The sequence below is a fragment of the Dunckerocampus dactyliophorus genome, chromosome 1 (genome assembly GCF_027744805.1).
Source record: "Dunckerocampus dactyliophorus isolate RoL2022-P2 chromosome 1, RoL_Ddac_1.1, whole genome shotgun sequence".
Lineage (NCBI taxonomy): Eukaryota > Metazoa > Chordata > Actinopteri > Syngnathiformes > Syngnathidae > Dunckerocampus > Dunckerocampus dactyliophorus.
The window spans coordinates 1,527,965-1,547,313 of NC_072819.1; the positions used below are offsets into that span (position 1 = coordinate 1,527,965).

At 44.8% G+C, this 19,349-nt stretch overlaps 1 protein-coding gene across 2 annotated transcripts; it reads left to right on the forward strand.

Annotated features, from left to right (window-relative positions):
* The first annotated feature begins 4,667 nt into the window (after positions 1–4,667).
* Positions 4,668–11,029, forward strand: pou3f3b (POU class 3 homeobox 3b). 2 transcript variants are annotated; one of them, XM_054797781.1, is made up of 3 exons: positions 4,668–6,472; positions 6,750–6,830; positions 10,629–11,029. In XM_054797781.1, exons 1-3 carry the CDS (start codon positions 5,270–5,272, stop codon positions 10,686–10,688), a joined length of 1,344 nt encoding a protein of 447 aa, XP_054653756.1. In that variant the 5' UTR covers positions 4,668–5,269; the 3' UTR covers positions 10,689–11,029. The 2 variants fall into 2 exon arrangements, with proteins under 2 accessions (XP_054653756.1, XP_054653757.1); XM_054797782.1 differs by having other exon boundaries at positions 4,668–6,463.
* Positions 11,030–19,349: the final 8,320 nt, after the last annotated feature.

The following is a 19,349-nucleotide window of genomic DNA, read 5'->3' on the forward strand; positions in this document are numbered from 1 at the left end:
TAACCGCCGTTTCCGCTTGGATGTATTTCACTGCAGCACACAACTTTCCCATTTTGTGGAGGAGCTGCCAATAACGGCGCTTCTTGCATGAACTGCAAGTGGGGGGTGCGTTTCTCACGATGTTGACTCTGACTTCACCTCTCAAGCGTGATTAAGCATATAAACCAGTTAATAATGGAAGCTCTCTGCAGCAGCATGGGTGGGCATGCAGAGTTAAAACGGGAGTGCCGGTCGGCATCCACTTCCGTATTACGCCCCGCGCGGTTTGGCCGCCATGACGGTGAGCAGAATCCTGAAACTATGCCTTGAAAAGACGTCCTCGGCAATTTTGTCAATTTATCGAGGTCGGCATAATTATTGACTTCGTTTTTTGTTTTGTTTTTCAATCGCTCGATTAATCGATTTATCGATTATGGTGACAGGCCTAATTCACAATAAACCCGGTTTGCTTTGCTGGGGGACTTTCAGCGTGTGTACAGTGTGTGTGTATTATTTGTGTGTGTAACTGTCTACCTGGGATCAGATGATCACGTGATAATATTGATTTCAATTTCAAGCCAATGTGCTGGTCTATAAATGAGCTCGAGTGTAAAAACATAACTGCTAACAAAGCCGCGCTGTGCGTAACGCTTACGAATACAATGTTCATAAAAAATGCAGCTTGAAGTGTGGGGGGGGGGATGCTGCCCCACACGTTTAATGCTTACTGGGATATTCAGTGCCGGCCATTTAATTAACGGTATGGCGATCACATGATTGTTTAAGTGCTCCAAGTTAAATTCGGCTCTAAATCAACGTTTGGCCTGACACGAGCCGCACTCCATGTATGTCGTTCCACGTGCGGGGCGGGGAATAAATTATGCAGGCCATAGGCAACTTAAGTGGGCCATAATTAAAATGGCAGGCATTCAATGTGAACACTGTAAGCAGGGGTGCAGGACATGCTTTGCCCACCTTTTGATAAATACGGTATGTGAAATATGTTTTTATCTTGTGCTTTTATTGATATCGACTGGTGAAAGGCGGCGCATCACATGTCCTCCTTGGAAAGGCGCTCCAAGGTCTTTGATACACGAGAAAACCAGCCAATAGCAGGCCGCGTGATTGCACAGTTGCAGCAAATGGCGCAGCAGCGGCGGCAACAACCAGGCCGCGGAGAGAAAGTGCACCGCACTAATTTCCCGCATGATTCATGAGTCCTGCCACTAATTCTTAAAGTCAGCCCTTACATATGTTTGCACAAAGAGCTTCTGGCTGCAGATGGCTGTCTGGAGCGTGCAGGGCCTGTCTAATTACTGGACATTTGCATATCAGCTGTCATATTGAGGCCTATTATAAATATATGTTTTTTGCACCAGTAAATTGATTTGATTTCGTTTCGTTGTCTTTGTGTTTTGCAAACTTACATTTTTACCCATAGCAGCCTTGAACGTAATTTAAGACACATTCATCATATCAAAGGACGCCTCTTGAAGAGCATTTAAAGCGTTATGGGAGTATATGGGGGGGGGTGCATGCATGCTGATGCCATGCCGAGTCAGCGCGACACCTGGTGGCAAACACCAATGATTTATCTCCGTTGCTCCTCCGCCAGCCAACACAACTCCACCTTCCCTTTGCTGTGAAAATATCAATTTCACTCTTTTTGCGATCTAAGTACAAATGGACAAGTTCCTCCGTTACTGTAACGCGTTCCTGCCCATCCCGTCACTTGCGGGACACCTTTTCTTCGCGGTTCCAGCGCACAAACATACAGCGGCCGCTGTCGTCCCCCTCCTCTCTCTCTCTCTTTCTTTCTCTCGGCCCCCTCATTTTTTTACTGCGCTCACCATGGCGACCAAGCGCTGGGCTGAGAAATGCGCTCCCGCATCAATGGAGCAAGAGGAGCTCACCCGTGAGAAAGAAGAGCCAACTCCGCGCACATTCGGACTCCAAAGTGCCACCCCACGAGCGCCGGCTGTCATTTAAAAATGACAAATAACACAAATCGATGTGGTCTTTCTCCAAAAGCAGACGACGAAACGGATCTGACCGAGTCTAAAGCAGCTTTATCCATGAATGTGATAAGCGGCACTTATCTCCCACATCCCTGCGGGGCTGTGCTTCTTCTCCTCCCTGCTTCAGATGTGACGGCTGGGCCCCCCCTTTTCCTCCCGCAAAACTGCGCAGAGTATCCATCTGCCTGCTCTTCTTCTACCAAAAAAAAAGCAGCGACGCTACTGATTTCTTTTACGGCATAAAGAAACTCCCAGAAAAGGAGCGTCGCACATTTTTTTTTAGAATGTCCTTTTTAAAAGCCGCCAAACAGGACAAAACGCCGCGTAAAAGAAAAGCAGCCCGCTTACCTCAAGTCCCAAGAAAGTGCAAATATCGAAGACTCTGCAAAGGCTTGTATCATCCCTGCGACTCCGCGCTGCTCCCTGAGATTTTCTTTCTGAGCAGCAGCTCTCCTCTGCTCCCGCTATTATTTTCCACTAAAATATATGAAAATTTATGCAAATGAAAATCAGCACTAACTGTTCGGCTCTTGTTATACTTGGGGATGATTTTTTTTCTCCCCCTCGCCCCCTGCCTTTCTTTTTTTATGCATACCAAATAAAACCGAGTCCCCCAGCAGGGAACTTGGGGAGCTTTTTTATATAATAAGCAAATAAATACTAAACACGCCATATATCAGAGAGAGGTTCCTTTTTTTTTCTCTTGGTGAAGCCTTTTGACTGCTGGCTTTATTTTGCAGGTTGCAGAAACAATACGGTAATTTAGACAGAAATCCGTGCTGTGTATGAACGAAAAGAGGGTCCCATGGCTATCTGGCCTTTTCAATGTAAACAAATCCACAACGCTCCCTTGGCTTTGAGCCGGGTCCAAATGAAATCTACTGGGACGGCAGCGGGGAGGGCGTCACTGGCATGGGCCCTATATTTGCCGTTAAATCCCATCTTTGACGCAGGGAGCTTTGGAGAGGATGTTTGGGAGGCCGGGGGGGTTAAAGCGTGACATGTTGCACAAATCCGGGTGGGCTTCACCTGGCAGGTGGATGCACCCCCCCACCCCAGTGCGCATTAGGATGCACAAGGGCGCCATTCATGGTCACCTTGAGAGGATGTGGCGTGCAGTCAAGTTTCAAATATCCGTTCATGACTCATGCATGGCCCACACACATGTAAATAATAATAATGGATTACATTTTATAACGCTTTTCACATTATTCATTCACTCTGCAGTCACACACTGGCAGTGGTAAACTACATCTGTAACCACAGCCGACCTGACGGAAACGTGGCTGCCACTTTGGGCCTAACCTGCTCTGCTCTGCCTCCTGAGCGCTGGTAATTAGGCAAATGTTCCTGGGACAAGATCCTCCGGCGACTTTAATGCAGGGCTGTGCAAAGTGTAGCCCGGGGGCCAATTTTGGCACGCAGCTTGGCCCTGTGCATATGGGAAAAAAATAGAATGAATTGACAATTAATGAGATATTATTGGATGTTACGCTAATTTGCATATGTCACCTGTAACCCAAAAGCTAACAAGCTGATAAGCTTAGCATATACTGAGCCACATTGCATTGGTTTTGGTAATACGCTGGAGCACATCACATTGCACAATTCACAGTTCCGCATGTCCAAAAAGGAATACGAAGAAGCAAAGCGAGCTCATCCGTTCTCACGTCAGCTGCAATACTTTTGTTCACCTCCTGGACTCCAAATGTACTCTTTGCCAAATGTAAAGTGGTAAGGCAACACAACATTACAGTGCAATGATGGTACAGGTTGTGATAGTAATCTGCCGCCGGATCTGAATCTGAAGCTTGTTGTTTTGATGAATCGGGTAAATCGTTTAGGCCCTAGGTGGACCGAATCAATGTCGACCGATCACAAACAGTTAGAGGTTTGGTCCGCAACATGTCGGAAACGGGTCAAAGACGTCTACCGCAGCTTTTTTTTGTACCCGGAATGTGTACATGTGTACCCGAAACACATAGAAGGAGATCAGTACACACCGCAAGCAACAATAAGTTCATTACCGAAATGACTTATAAATTGTGTGGGGAAAAAATGTTGACTCCAATATTTATACATTTACCCTCATTGTTGTTGTTTTTTGTTTACTTGTCTTATTTAATGTCTCCACTTATTCTAACTCATTTTTGTATTCATTATTAACAATTTTGTCATATTTTCTCGCTTTTGTTTTATTTTAATGCTATTGTTATTCTTATTGTCCCATTCTTTCCCTCCTTTTTCCCCCCTTCACTCGTCTTCGCTTTATTTCAACACCTTTCTCCTTTTCCACACAAGAAGTGAACAAAATGTAAGCAAATGAAATATTTCCATTTCAGATATTCATTTCTATATTTTTCTTGTGGTTGTTGTTTTGTTTTTGTCACAGTTTTTGAGGTCTCACTTTATTTACTACTACTGGTTTTGTTTTGGGCCGCAATTAAAAATAAGCCAATTGGAACCGCCGGAAGCAGGCTCGGTGAGCCCGCGGCTAGGCTGGTCGCCCCTGTCAATCATTCCCCGGTCAGCCAATGAGAAGACAGGAGCAAGGTAAACATCCGCAAGCCTCTGCGCTCCGGGAAGGGGGGCGTGGGGGCGGGACTTGCCGTCCAGTCAGGGAGAGAGAGGCGTGGAGGGAGAACAAGCGAATGAGAGAGGAGGCTCGCGAGCAGCCCCGTGCACTGTTCCTGCGGATTGTACTTGAACGGGAGTTGGCTGTTTGGCAGCTTTAAATATATGAAAACAGAACAAAGAGAAAGGCTCAGCACTGCTGTAAAAGAAGACACTAAACAATAAAGCGAGGGAGAATTCTCTGACTGCTTTACAAAAGGACTCTGCTAATGTTTTGTTTTTCAAAGGGAACACTACACGCGGACTCTGTGGAGAATTTGCAAGCGTTTATTTTTCTAACCACCAAAACTTTGTTGGGACGGCTCTCTCTTTTTTTTTTTGGTTGTTTTTTTTTTTGTTTCACTTGAATTTTAATGTTCACATTTCCACTCCGGCCCAAAACTTTGGACCGCTCATGCTTTCAAGGGACTTTTGAGTTTTTATTCCCCCCCTCCAAGCCCGAATGCTGTAAATGCACGTGGATTTTAACCAGTTTTCTCACACCTTTTTTTTGGTGGCGTATTTACGCACGCATGTTATTTGGCAAGCCATACTTTCTCAAGTTTGAATAATTCATGAGATACAATTTGCCCGCACGAAAGAAGTGACTGCAAAAAGGGAGGGGGCTATCCACAAACATATTCATAAGGCTTGACGGAATGGCCACCGCGGCTTCCAATCCCTATCTGGCCAGCAATAGCATCTTATCGTCCGGCTCCATCGTGCACTCTGACTCGGGAGGCGGTGGCATGCAGCCCGGCAGTGCTGCTGTTACCTCGGGCTCGGGGGGCTACAGAGGGGACCCCTCCATTAAGATGGTGCAGAGTGACTTTATGCAAGGCGCCATGGCAGCGAGCAACGGGGGACACATGCTGAGCCATGCCCACCAGTGGGTGACGTCCCTCCCGCACGCCGCCGCCGCAGCTGCAGCCGCCGTGGCCGCAGCCGAAGCGGGATCTCCCTGGTCGTCGAGCCCGGTCGGCATGACGGCGAGTCCGCAGCAGCAGGACGTGAAGAACCCCGCCAGAGACGACCTGCACACGGGCACGGCGCTGCACCACCGGCCGCCTCACCTAGCCCACCAGACTCACGCCGGGGCTTGGGGCAGCACCACCGCGGCGCACATCAACTCCATCTCCGGCGGGCAGCAGCAGCAGTCGCTGATCTACTCCCAGCCGGGGGGGTTCACTGTGAACGGCATGCTGAGCCCCGGGAGCCAGAGCCTGGTGCACCCGGGCTTAGTCAGGGGCGACACGCCGGAGCTGGACCACGGCAGCCACCACCACCACCATCACCAGCATCATCCCCACCACCAGCACCACGGCGGCGTCAACAGCCACGACCCGCACTCGGACGACGACACGCCGACCTCGGACGACCTGGAGCAGTTCGCCAAGCAGTTCAAGCAGCGGAGGATCAAGCTGGGCTTCACGCAAGCGGACGTGGGCCTGGCGCTGGGCACCCTCTACGGCAACGTCTTCTCCCAGACCACCATCTGCAGATTCGAGGCTCTGCAGCTCAGCTTCAAGAACATGTGCAAGCTGAAGCCGCTGCTGAACAAGTGGCTGGAAGAGGCCGACTCGTCCACCGGCAGCCCCACCAGCATCGACAAGATCGCGGCGCAGGGGAGGAAGCGGAAGAAGCGCACGTCCATCGAGGTGAGCGTCAAGGGGGCCCTGGAGAGCCACTTTCTCAAGTGCCCCAAACCCTCGGCGCAGGAGATCAGCACCCTGGCGGACAACCTGCAGCTGGAGAAGGAGGTGGTCAGAGTGTGGTTTTGCAATAGGAGACAGAAGGAGAAGCGGATGACGCCGCCGGGAGTGGCGCAGACGCCGGAGGACGTGTACTCTCAGGTCGGCAATGTGAGTGCAGAAACACCGCCCCCCACCATGGACTGCAAACGAATGTTCAGTGAAACATAGAACAGCCAACATTTCACGCTAGACGCACGCACGCACACGCACACGCATACGCACGGGGCGAGGGAATACAAGCAGAATCATCTATTTTTCACCAGAGAGAAAAAAAAAAACAAAGAGGCCCTCTTTTTTACCTCCCCCCACAACCCCTCCAAACGCATCTTCTTCTGGGCCCTGAAATGTCATAACCTAAAAGGTTCCTTCTGCTTGTTTCTTTCAGGGGCATTTTTTAGTAGATTACTTAAAAGATGCGAGTGAGGCGAGCGACCAGAGGGTGACAACCACAAGTTCATTCCACCAGGTAATTTTGGCGCATTAAGAAGAGACCCCCCCCCATCCTACAGCACCATCAACTGTTATTATTATTAGTATTATTAGTAGTAGTATTATTATTATGCCCCCTCTTTCTGCTATCCTGTAAAACAACCGCCACTGTCCTGGATGTGTGTGTGTGTGTGTGTGTGTGTGTGTGTACGTGTGACACAAAGGGCCAAGCTTTTTTTTTTTTTTTTAAGAAAAGACAACAAAATGAATATCCACAATTTCTCACCCACGTGCGAAGGATCAGGGATTTTTTTCCATTGAAAAACAAAAACAAACACACACACACACACACACACACACACACACAGGAAGAGGACTACATACCCAACCCCATCCTCCCTCCACCCCAACACACCTAAAAAAAACAAAAAACATTCAGATCTCAAAGATCTCCCTTTCCTTTTTATTTTTGTATTATTTAACGGATGCTGTTGGATTCTTCTTCTTCCGTTTTTTTAATTATTATTATTCCAAGAAATTGAGACATTTGGAAAAGACTCCAGCTGCACTTATTTGAAGAAGAAGGACAAACCAATAATTAAAAAAAACACAGCGAACAAACGTGTTGCCAAGTGTGACTGTGGACGTACTCTGGATGCTGCCCTTTCTAAGCAGCGCTCTTTGCTAGCTTTTAATAAACAACAACTCTGTCAAGTTCGGCAATAGAGATCACGAAGAACGCCACGACTGACTTTCTATTTTTCACCACCATGCTTTCCTTTGGAGCGGAGCACGTGCGAGTTGTCCCCAACGGTAATTTATTGGACTTGTGTAAGATTATTTTCTTATTCTTTCTTTATTTGTTCATATTTTTCTTTGGGTTTTTTTTGTTGTTGTTTTTGCTTTGGTATTCCGGAGGAGCACAAATCGCCCCCAAGCCGAGCGGTGCTGGGGTGTGTTTTTCATGTGATCATTTGATTGTAATTTAATTTCAGTAGTGGTTCCGTGCGAGCTGATTGAGACACAATAAATTTGTTAGAATGAAACGCAGACATGGTGTTTTTTATTTGTTTGTTTTGCAGGCTGGAAATGCAAATAGATTTGAAGAACACTACATTTGCTGTTGCTGGCGTAGATGCGGCAAAACACTCAGTAACACTCTTGTCACGTTGTTCGGGGGGCTGCAGGGGGTGTGTTTGCAATTTCACTTGCAGGCTGCATGAGTAGTGCGCGTGCAAATCTATATGCTGCTCAAAACACTAAAATAACACATCCTGCATGTGAATGGATGAAATATTCTTATGAAACACGTTGCTCTTTAGGTACTCGAAGGTGCTGACAGGAAAGTCACACAAATGCGTTTATTCATTTATTTGTTTCTTTATTTGCTGGGGGTGTCTTGCTGTCCACCTGTTGTCTATTCCCTTTGCACAACAGCACGTGAAATCGATTGTCAGCCTGTGTTGCTTGCTTGCAGTGTGCTTGACTTGGAGCGTTGCCTTGATTTATTGATTGATTTATTGATTGTGAGCAGCGTGTATTTATGCTTTTGGGCGAAACGTTAGTCTGATTATGTCACAAAATTGTGTGTGTGTGTGTGTGTGTGTGTGTTTAGCTGTTAAACTCAGCAGAACTCGCAGGACGCGCGCCCGGTTTGAATTTCGCGGATGATTTTCCCCGCACTAGTTGCCTAGCAACCAGTGATCATATGTATAAAGGGAGGAGCGCTTCTTCGGGAAACTTTCTTCTCTCTTCACCGATTGTGTGTGTGTGTGTGTGTGTTTTTTTTTGTTTTCGTTGTTGCCTGTGGATTTTGTTTCACAAAATAATAATAAAGTGTCACACGTCAACGTTCTTGGGACCCGTGCGCGCGCGTGACTGGCGCGCAAATATCCAAAATGTGGGGGACACACAAAACCCCGGCTTGAAATCTCATAATGGGGTTTGATCCGCCTATTCTGCAACAGCTTTGCCTTTTTTTTAATGGCTCTCTTCAAGCTCGTGTGTGCGCGTGCGCGTGCGCGTGAGGCCCAGAGAGCCCACGAATCCCAGTATCTTATTATTGCTCCTTTAAAAAAAAAAAAAAAGCACGAAAGCAAACTTTTAAACACTTCCTGGCTGCTGATATTCCACAGCACTAGCAAAAGATGCACACTTTATTTGTTAAAAACGTCAAAAAAACCAAAAAACAAACAAGATTTCCGAATATTTACTTGTGATTTGATTCTGCTAATGCTGGTTTCATTCCATGGTCAAAAAGAGAGAACAGTTACATTCATTTAAAAAAACACCACGTTCACACGACTCAGCAAGTCCAAAAATAAATCACTTTAACATATTACTAAATGTATACACATGTATAAATGATTAGCAGAAGAAAGACATAAAAGTGTAGTTCAGTATAGCTTGTTTCATTTTTTTTTTTTATAAATACGTGTTTTTAAAAAAGGAAAAAAGACAATAAAAACGGGGAAAACGTAAACGACGTTGATGCAAAACGAATAAATGGTGAACTGGCGTAGAATAAAGATTGTGTTGTCAATAAAAGTGACACAAGGAACATGGAAATGTACATTTCTCCACAAATGAGAGTGCCTGTATTTTAACGTGCACGCATCTCCACGTGAAGCATGCTGTTGTGCCCGAACTGCCAACCGACTTCGGGCTAATTGAGCCTAGAATTGGACTCGGTGGCTGTGTGCTGCACGTGTGGAATAGTCACGATGATGACATGTTTGTGCGTGGTCGTCATCACCTGCGTCGTCTCAGGTGCGGATGTTGGCGCGATGACGTGGCTCCTCTCAATCAGTAGTGAAGGTCACGGTGCTGTGAGCTGGGGAGTGGGGTGGGGGGCCTGTCAGAAGCACATAAAGCGTCTTTCCTTGTTGTGCTGTTTTGTCTTTTTTTGCAAACCAAAACACAAGAAGCTTCACCGCCACAATTGGTTTTTTTAAAGCATTTTCTATCAAATATTTAACGATGTGGCATATTTGATTTCGACCAAAGTGACGTTACTGCTGGGAAATGTATCGGTTGTCCTCCCAAAATGTGCTTTTAATCTTCTTCTAGGCCACGTTCATTATTTATGCTTCATAATTGTAGGTTTGTGTTTTTTTGTTGTTTTTTTAATTTTGTTTTAGAAAAACAAACCGAACAGAGGTGGATTGCGGAGGATAAGCGCGCTCACGTTCACTTCAGCTCCCATAATTGCGTGGATCATTTATCCAGTGCAGCAGTGATGATCCCAACTTTCATTTATTATTAGTAAACTTATGAAATGATATTTTTCCCCCAGCGTTTTTTTTTCCTGAAGCCAACCCAGTTTCAATTAGAGGGGAAACGCAGCACGAGAAATCTCCGACCCTGTGGCGCCCCCCGGTGGCCACATCACCTGACTCCTGCATTTAAAAGCCAACGCCGCTTTTCCATGCCTGCGTTTAACTTTAAAGGGATCTTTTCGCGAGTTGTAAGACATTTACAGGCCCGTAACCAGGGGGGGTTCGGGGGGTTCGAACGAACCTCCCCCGCGACAAAGCCACAAAGTTCCGCTTGGTTAAAAAAAAAAAATCAAGTCTCAGGCACATTCATTTGTCATTTTGATGATGTCGAAAATATGCATCAGAAAAATGGAGGGAACACCAGCACCCCCCCGGTTCGTCCAAAAGCTCCGTTCACTGTGATTTTTGCACCCCCCCCAAAAAATATGTGGTTACGGGCCTGATTTAACATCATTTGGAAAGTTTATTTGAGCCACATTTGTTTTGTTTTGGTTTTTTAGCATTTTTACATGGTTTTGTCTGACCTTTAACCCTTCGCCTTTTTGTTCTTTGTGCAGAATACCTGCCTGATGATGCCCGCAAAACATGCTCATATTTGTATGAGACAAACCAACTAAGTGATGTCATATATGTTCATATATGTCATATATTTGTATTTCCACCTTTTAGATATAATATGAAAGTGGAAATAAGAAACATCAACAAAATGGTGCTTAAGGTATATTTCATATTTGTCCATATTTTATACATAATATCAAATATAAAATAATACTAAGGAACCTCACCATGTTTCCATATTTTGTATATAATATAAAACTACACAAAAAGAAAGAAATAAAACAAGAAACATCAACAAAATGGAAATGATGGTATTTTGATGTATTTTCATTTCCATATTTTGTGGATAATATACAAATTACACAAAGTAAAAAATAAGAAGCATCAACAAAATGGTAAATATGGCATATTTCAAATGTTTAATTCTATATTTGATTTCTAATATATAATTACAAGTGAAAATATATTTGATATATTTTTAATTTCATATTTTAGTTTGTAAAGTAAAAATAAGAAAGGACAGAATAGTAAATATGGTATATTTAATACACTTTATATACAATATAAAATATTATATATGAAAACCTAACCCTAACACTAACCCTTCATATATCATCTAAAATTACACAAAAGAAAAAAACTAAATGGTAAATATGGCATATTTAATATGTTTAACTCCATATTTTATTTATAATATAAAGTAGAAATAAGAAAGGCCAAAAGAGTAACTATTATAATATTATTAATATAATATAGCATATGTTATATATAATCTAAAATATTATATAGAAAAACCTAATTTCGACATATAATCTAAAATTACACTAAATAAAAAGCATGATAGGCTATATTTAATGCATGTTGTCCCATATTATGTTGGCCTATACAACATAATACCATAATCACCTGACACTCACTGAAGTGCAACCGCAGATGGATGAGCTGGAGCAGTGCACCTTCACCCTGTGGAGGGCCCAAAAAACAAACATAGCCTCCAAGTTTTACGTTAACACTCCTGACGGTGTCGATGAATATTTGAAAGAGTTTTTGTGCCTCTTGGGCGGGAATAACGTTGACTGGGTGGGTGACATCAGCAGCACGGCGGACGATGACACACCCCTGCAGACAGGCAGAGACCCAGATTAGGGTCAGTCGGTCCTCGGGGGACCCGAAAATGACATCTCCTGCTCCAGCTCGGGTGGACCGTCCCAGCGGGCCGCCGGCCCTGGCGGCTGTTAACGAGGTGACAGCAGAGGGCGGGAGGGCGCGTCATTGGGGAACGAGCGCGGAGCTCTGATGGCTTTGTCAATATTGCTTAGATGGGGAGGGAGGTGGGCTTGTTGTGATGCACGTGGACACCAGCAGTCTAACCCCAAATTCTCCACTGTTTGGCTGTTCCTTCTTTAAAAACGGTGTCGGTTGTCAGCAAAGAGTTGGGGGTAGTGGGGGTGGGAGGACTGATCCAAATGTGGGCTGTATCGATACCAAGGGTGGTATCAGTCTCATGTCGATACTAGTGTCATGAAATGGATATTTTTCACTTCCCTTCTGTGTTTATTGTCACAAACATCTGTGGGTTGTTTTGGTTGTTGTTTCTATTTTCTTACATTTAGCGATGCTTACATTGTTCCCAAACCAAGGGGGGGACTTTGGGGGCCAAAAGGGTTTGAATGAGAGTCACACCTTTGTGTTTGTTTAGTTCATGTAATAAAATCAACTCATGTCATTTACTTTATTACCATTGTATTGAAGTAAATGAATTGAATGTCATTTTATTTTGTAATTTATCTATAATTTATACTTGTTTATCATTCTAAACTCATTTTGTTGAATTATATAATATATATATTCTTTTATGTTGTTCACAGATTAGTTAAAGTACAAATATTTTCTATTTGCCTATTTTTTGTCTTGTGTTGTGATTATAATCATTATCAGCAAATTAAAGGCAAAATAATCATCATGAATAATCGCTGATTGCGGTTAATTCGAAACCGGACCCGATTTGTTATTCAGAAATGAAATATTTTCTTTGTTAGAGCATAGAAAACCTGTTTTTGACCTTCTAAACGCATTTTTATAACATTTTTAGAGCCCTTGAGACGTGAAATAACACCCCTATAGTCACCTTTACACTCCTATTACCCAACATAGTAGACATAATAAAAGAAAATAAGACACAGAAGGCCTGTTTACTACCTTCTAAATACACTTTTTAGCATGATTAGAGCCCTCTAAGCATGAAATAACACCCATATAGTCACCTTTACTCTCCTATTACCCAATATAGTAGACAAAATAAGAGAAAATAAGACCTGTGAGACATAAAATAGACTCACACGTTAGCACGGGGAGAGTTTATTGTTGTTCCTTTTTTACTTGCAGTTTTTGTACAGTACTTCCTGCGGTGGGTATTGTCTCGTTAATGTAACATTCCCGCCACCTAGTGACCAGCGTACAATACTACATATCATTCACAGGATAAAAAAAGCACAATTTGCTTAGATATGCACATTTTGTGAGTAGTAACAGAGTGTATCCAACCGTGAAGCAGCATGATTCATGAATGAATGTGTGAAGGATTACTGTATATATCCATGATAATAATACATTTTTTTGTAGCACACTTTTCATGTCGTCGGATCTCAAAAAACAACTTTTAAAACAACTAAAAGTAGGCCCTAAATAAAAGCATCAGCGGTTTTCAAAAGAAAAACATTCAGCAAAGCTTTAAAAGAATACATCTTGAAAAATGTTCACCGGTGTCGGCGATACTGGCCTTCTATTTACTTGCCGTCAGATCGTTACCGAAATGTGCAGTATCGCCCAGCACGAGCAGATGTGCGTTGTAAAAACTTTGGAGTAAAAGTGGATTTTTGACTGTGAAGCCGCCAGAAGGAAATGTTTTGTTGTGGCCGTTCGAGCACATTAAAAAAAAGAAGCACATAAACGACATTAAGAACATGCGCTCGCGCACGAACACTGTTGACAGACTGAGGCGTGGGGGCCTGGATTAAACCAGCACTGCGGAGAAGAGCGAGCCGGCAGATAGACGAGACGAGGTGAAGCAAAAGAGAGCACGCTCGGGCCGTCTCGCTCCGTATCTCATTAACCAACGCGAGAGGCGGCTTGGAAAAGAAGCATCAGCCACATTTGGGCGGTGTAACCATTTCCAGCCGGTGGATTTAATAGATTACTAATGAAGGGCCTCAGGTACTTGCAGGTTAGACATTAGAGACGGGCGCCACAAATGAGTTCGCTAATCCCGCGCAGTTTCCCCACTTTGATAGGCGAGCGTGCGGATGCTCGGACTCGGCTGTGTGTTGTGATGCTGGGAGTCTTTCCGGGTAATCGTGACCCGCTGAGGAGCGGGAAGGTGTTAGGATGAAGCTCACGATTCCTCCAATCTGACCAATCCTCTTAGCGAGACGCCGCTCCTCTCACGCGTTGACGCTCAAAGGCGGCAAAGCCGCGTGCGCGTTTGCTTTGAAACAGAAGCGAAATGTGCAAAAGTGTACACAAGCCGACGAGGAGGTTGCTTGCACTCAAGCAGCTTTGCTGGCTGAAATAAAAGCAATTAACTGCTGCGATACACCAAGGACGTCATTATCTTTTGCAGTAACTGGCACATATTCAATTAGGAGTAATTGTTCCCCCAGCCTCGTGCAAAAGTGTTCTGATGTATCCTACACTAATCCCGCACTTGGTACTTCCGTGCAACAATCATGTGTAAACGTCACACACACACACACACACACACCGGCAGGCAGCAAGGCCTTCGTCTCACACACGCACACACACGCACACACTTTGTTTGCCACCTCGAGGTACAAATTCCTACCTGTGCTTCCTGAGGTGTTAATGCCTGCCAGGTTGGAGGTAAAGTCGTTTGAGATCATTTCTCAACAACGGCTACTGATACTGATTAACACTCGCCAAGCGGTGTGGTCTCCCTTCAAAGCAGCGTCAGGAGCTAAGTGTACTCTGGGAGCCGTGGGGCTGCCGAGGCGTCCTTGAACAAGGCTTCAAGGTTTAATAAGTAAACAGGAGAGGCAGCGAGATCACGGCTTTTTGGGGCCGCTACGAGCTGATCAGACCCTGTAATTGCGGCGCCTTGACCCCGCCCCTTTTGGGCAAACGTTACATTTGAGTTGAACCTTTTCCAATCGTCATATTGCCGGGCCAGATGCTAAAGAGCACAGCGGCAGTCCGCAGCCGTCTGATCAGCAGGGAGAGTTCCTTGTTAATGTTGTCCCTGCTGATTTCTCACAACGGTGTCCTTCCCAGAGAAGTTCTTGCCCCCTCCCAGCTCACAAGCGAAGCGTATTATTTCAAATTGGTCCGGTCATTGGCTGCTCAGATGATCAATGGCGAGATCAGTTGTGCACGTTAACCCTGCAAACAGTCACAGTCACTTGCGCCAACGACTGCTGTGATTTGTCATCTGTTAAAGTGCAACACGTCTTTTTTCTTCACTGTAAAGAGAGACTTAACGTAAATCCCGTTTTAAAAGCTGCACGTGTCCACTCATGAAATGACATATTGTGGCAGGAGTCTGTGAAGACCAGGCAGCTCTTGAGTTGACAGGAGCCAATCATGAGCTACGAAAAAGGAATCACAACGAGCTCGTCAACCCATCGGAAATTGCAGGAGGTCATTGCTGAATATAACAGTCTGACTCACGGTGTCATCTTGCAACACTAAAGGTTTAAAAGGTTTACCTGATAAATATACAAACATGTGCCAATACGAGTGAAACCTTTTAAAGTTTTCCCATCGCGCGTTTCGTTTGAGCAAAGCATTTCACCGGAGGACAAGCGTCATAGGAAATGGTGGATGGGGCTATAATGCTGTCTCCGTCATTGCAGCGCCCCAAGGAATGCAATGCATCATGTTTTTTTTTTCATTTTAAACTCCTGTCCTTCTGCAGAACCCAAGTTGGTTTCAGCTTGAGGTCACCAACAGATTCTCCTTCCATCCATTTTCTATACCGCTTCTCCTAGGGTCGCTGGGGTATGCTGGAGCCTATCCCAGCTGACTTCAGGCGACAGGCGGGGTACACCTTGGACTGGTGGTCAATGGCAGGACACATATAGACGAACAACCATTCACACTCACATTCACACCTATGGACAATTTAGAGTCGCCAATGAAGCTAACCTGCATGGAAACCGGAGTACCCAGAGAAAACCCACGCACGCACGGGGAGAACATGCAAACTCCACACAGAAATGCCCAGCGGCTCTCCAGACTGTGACTGCGTGGCCAACATGCTAACCACTAGACCACCGTGCAGCCCGGCCGGACATTCTCCTTCAGCAGAATTCATGCTTCAATTTATCACAGCAAGTCTTCCAGGTGCTGAAGCAGCAAAACAGCCCCAGACCATCACACTACCACCACCATATTTTACTGTTACTATGATGTTCTTTTTCTGAAATGCAGCCAAAGGTCTTGGGGATCATGGAGATGCTTTCTGGCAAAATTTAGACGAGCCTTAGTGTTGTTTTTGTTCATCAGTGGTTCTGGTCTTGGAACGTTTTTGCCCACCCAGTGTCTTTCTTATGGTGGAGTCATGAACACTGACCTTAACTGAGGCAAGTGGGGCCCAAAGCTGTAGAAATGGCTTTATATTGCCCACCAGTGTATGCCAGTCTGCCAAAGACACCAACTGTATTCCTGTTTAGAAATGTATGGACCCAAACAGTACTGGGGACATGTTCATACGTTTTCAAGCAGACTAGGCCCCTGATGGGGGGAAGGTTGAGGAGGTGAGGAGGTCACTGGGGCCGGCGGAAGTTTTTCTTGGGTCATTCCCAGACATTTTCAGAAGTTTCAGATTCCCCCCAAACCCAAACCTCATCCTCTCCAATGAGCTCGGCCCCAGTTCACCCAGTCTGGAATGGTTTCCTTCCTCTCCAGGCCCCCCCATGAACAAAAACCCCGTGAGAGGAGAAGAGGAAGCAAAGCAGTCATGTCATCTTTTCGACCCAGAGATGGACTGAAATAACCTTTCAGCTGCCGGGGTGGGGTGGGGGTGGACTCGATACTGGGTGCGAGGGCAGGGGGCGAGGCGAGCAAGAAAGTGGTTCCATGTGAGACAAAGACTTGAATGATGGGAAAGACTGGAATCAACACCTTGCAGCTGGGGTCAAAGGGCGTGTCGCGACATGCTTTTGCTGTTCGGGACGATGTTTTCATCGACATTCTTCTCAGGAATGACAGCTTTTAGACTGCAGCTGCAGCTACTGCATACATTTTGGCATGAACTGCTATTCATCATGGGACGGAAGTCAAATGAAAGATATTTCTATCAATTATTGTTATATTTCACTTGGAGTATATTGAGGTTATTGTCACTTCCGTATGTTGTTATTGTTATTGTTATGATTGTAGCTCATAGCACCAATAGGCACACTGGCATTCCTGCATATGTTTTTGTTACGCTCTTTTAACATTTCTTTATTTTTGGTATAAAAAGCCCCATTTTCATTATTTTAATATAATAATTACTATATTATTTAACATTTGTATTTGATTTGATGAATTTGGGTTTTATTATATAAATAATACAAGCATATACATTTTATTATTTATATATTATGATTGTATTGCATTGTATATACTCGGGATGCTCCAGTCAGTGTTTGAGGCTGCTGATTCTGATATCGATCATCCAGGTCTGAAATCGACTGATACCGATCACATGGATTAATTATGCATTTAAACTAATAAAACTAATAAAATGAGTCATGAATCAACAAGGGGCTTCACTCGTCCGATGATTTCAATTATTTTTCAGGTTATTTCAATGACTTCTAAGAAACAACAAGTTGACGGGACTCCTTCCCTTTGTCGGAGGAAAAAGAGCAATGTCTCATTATGTTTGCTGCCGTTTTATTCCAAACTGTCCAAAGCTATTAGTTGCACACACACTCCACCCAAGCGGCCTCCGTGCAGGAGCAGCAGCTCCGGTCTGCCCGGGCAGCTCCCGCCCCGTCGAGGCGCTCTTGAGTGGGGGGCAGTCTAATACCTGCAGACATCTATGGCCGCTGCCCAATCTGTTGCATGCGGCGTTCATTTCACGCGCTGCCAGAAGCGCTTTCTAATTATCCTGATATTGATGAGGGCTGATTCCAACAGGTCATTGCTGGTCGTTCAGTCGCTTTAACGCTTCTCAGCGAAATGTCTTCATCCATTACCGATGGCCAATTAATTTCCACTTAGGGACAGCGCTTATTGGGACAATGATATGTTATTTCAGCCCCCATGTGTGTAAACTAATACGCAATGTAGTGGAGCACCTGCTGGAATTGGATCCCAGCCACCGAGTCTTTTACTGTCCGTGGTGGTAGCGCACGGCGCTAAGTGTGTTCAAAGATATCTGCTAAGTGATTTGTGGCGTAAATGACCACTTGTAAGTGAATCTGCCAACGCCGGCTGGCAGTGTGGTGAATCCCCTCTGCTCCGAGGGTAAATAAATGAGCTGAAGAAAAGTGGCCCTTTGAGTCTCCATGTTTGTGGAGGAACCGTAATGGATTCTTTAGAGCCGTGAGTGGTTTACTTCATAGCCGTGTTTCAGCACGACGGGCTTATCCCTACGCAAGGCGCTAAGGATATTAGGAAATCGGCGTAAAGCAGCATGGAAATGATGACGGGAGCAAAGCCCCAGCTTGCCGGTATTAAACCCCCCATCCTCAGGAAAGAGGGGGAAGGAGCGCTTGGCTCATCTCCTCTCTGTGATATCCAACATTGTGTTGTGGTTCGAAGGGCTGGCACGGTGTACTGCTGTCCCTCACCCATTACTGTAGTTGACGATGGTGATGTTCATCCGCTGCCTCTTCTCTTCTTCTTCTCTCCTTTTTAATTGTGAACGGCAACCAGTCAAGCTGGTCCCTCCCCTTCTGCTACGTAGCCAAGATGGCGTTGCTTGAGGGTGGGTAGGATCCATTTGGGTCCTGTTGAGTAGAGATGCGCACCTAAATAGTGGCTGCAGCCTACTAGTCCGCATTTGTGGGCTGCGTGATGTCATCACGCTGCGCAAAGGCTCCCCCAAACGTGTCCTCCTCCTCCTCCATTGAAAGGAAGTCTGCATTCAGACCGTCCTTCATGGCCCATCATATCCCAAGATTCTTTGGGCGCTTCCCTCCAGCCCTTGAAAAAACGTCAACATCACGCTGCAAAGCGGGGAAAAGCGTGAGTATTGATTTATTAATAAGTATTGATTTGTTTATAAGTTGCAAGTATTGATTTGTTTGTGCAAGCAGACAGTTTGACGTATGGAGCCTTTGGATGTAAAGTCTTGCATCTTTGTACGACGTGGAAAGGCTGACTTTGATCTTACCACCGTCATTATGTAAAGACAAGATGAGTTTGTGTACATCGCATACACGTTTTATTCTGAAAATTCTGTGTTAACATGCTAACTTTAGCATGTTAGCATTGCCAGCATGCTATTATTAACATCTATAACATCTATAACAGCTATTATATTAGCTTTTTTTAACCACTTTAATGGGTAGACACATATATAAACACTTAGCACTATCATCCGAGGTGTTAGCATGCTAACATTAGCATGTTAACATTGCTAGCATGCTAACGTTAGCATAGTAGCATTTTTAGCCATTTTCATTGATAGAAAATATTATGCTAGGTATTAGCATGCTAATGTTAGAATATTATCATTGCTAGCGTGTTAACATGAGCATACTAGCATT

What these genes read in the sequence shown, in the direction of transcription:
- pou3f3b (XM_054797781.1), top strand. Translation starts at nt 5,270, where the DNA reads ATGGCCACCGCGGCTTCCAATCCCTATCTGGCCAGCAATAGCATCTTA. An exon ending in TGTACTCTCAGGTCGGCAAT is followed by an intron (nt 6,473 to 6,749) that starts GTGAGTGCAGAA and finishes TGTTTCTTTCAG; the next exon opens with GGGCATTTTTTAGTAGATTA. An exon ending in CCACAAGTTCATTCCACCAG is followed by an intron (nt 6,831 to 10,628) that starts GTAATTTTGGCG and finishes TTCTTTGTGCAG; the next exon opens with AATACCTGCCTGATGATGCC.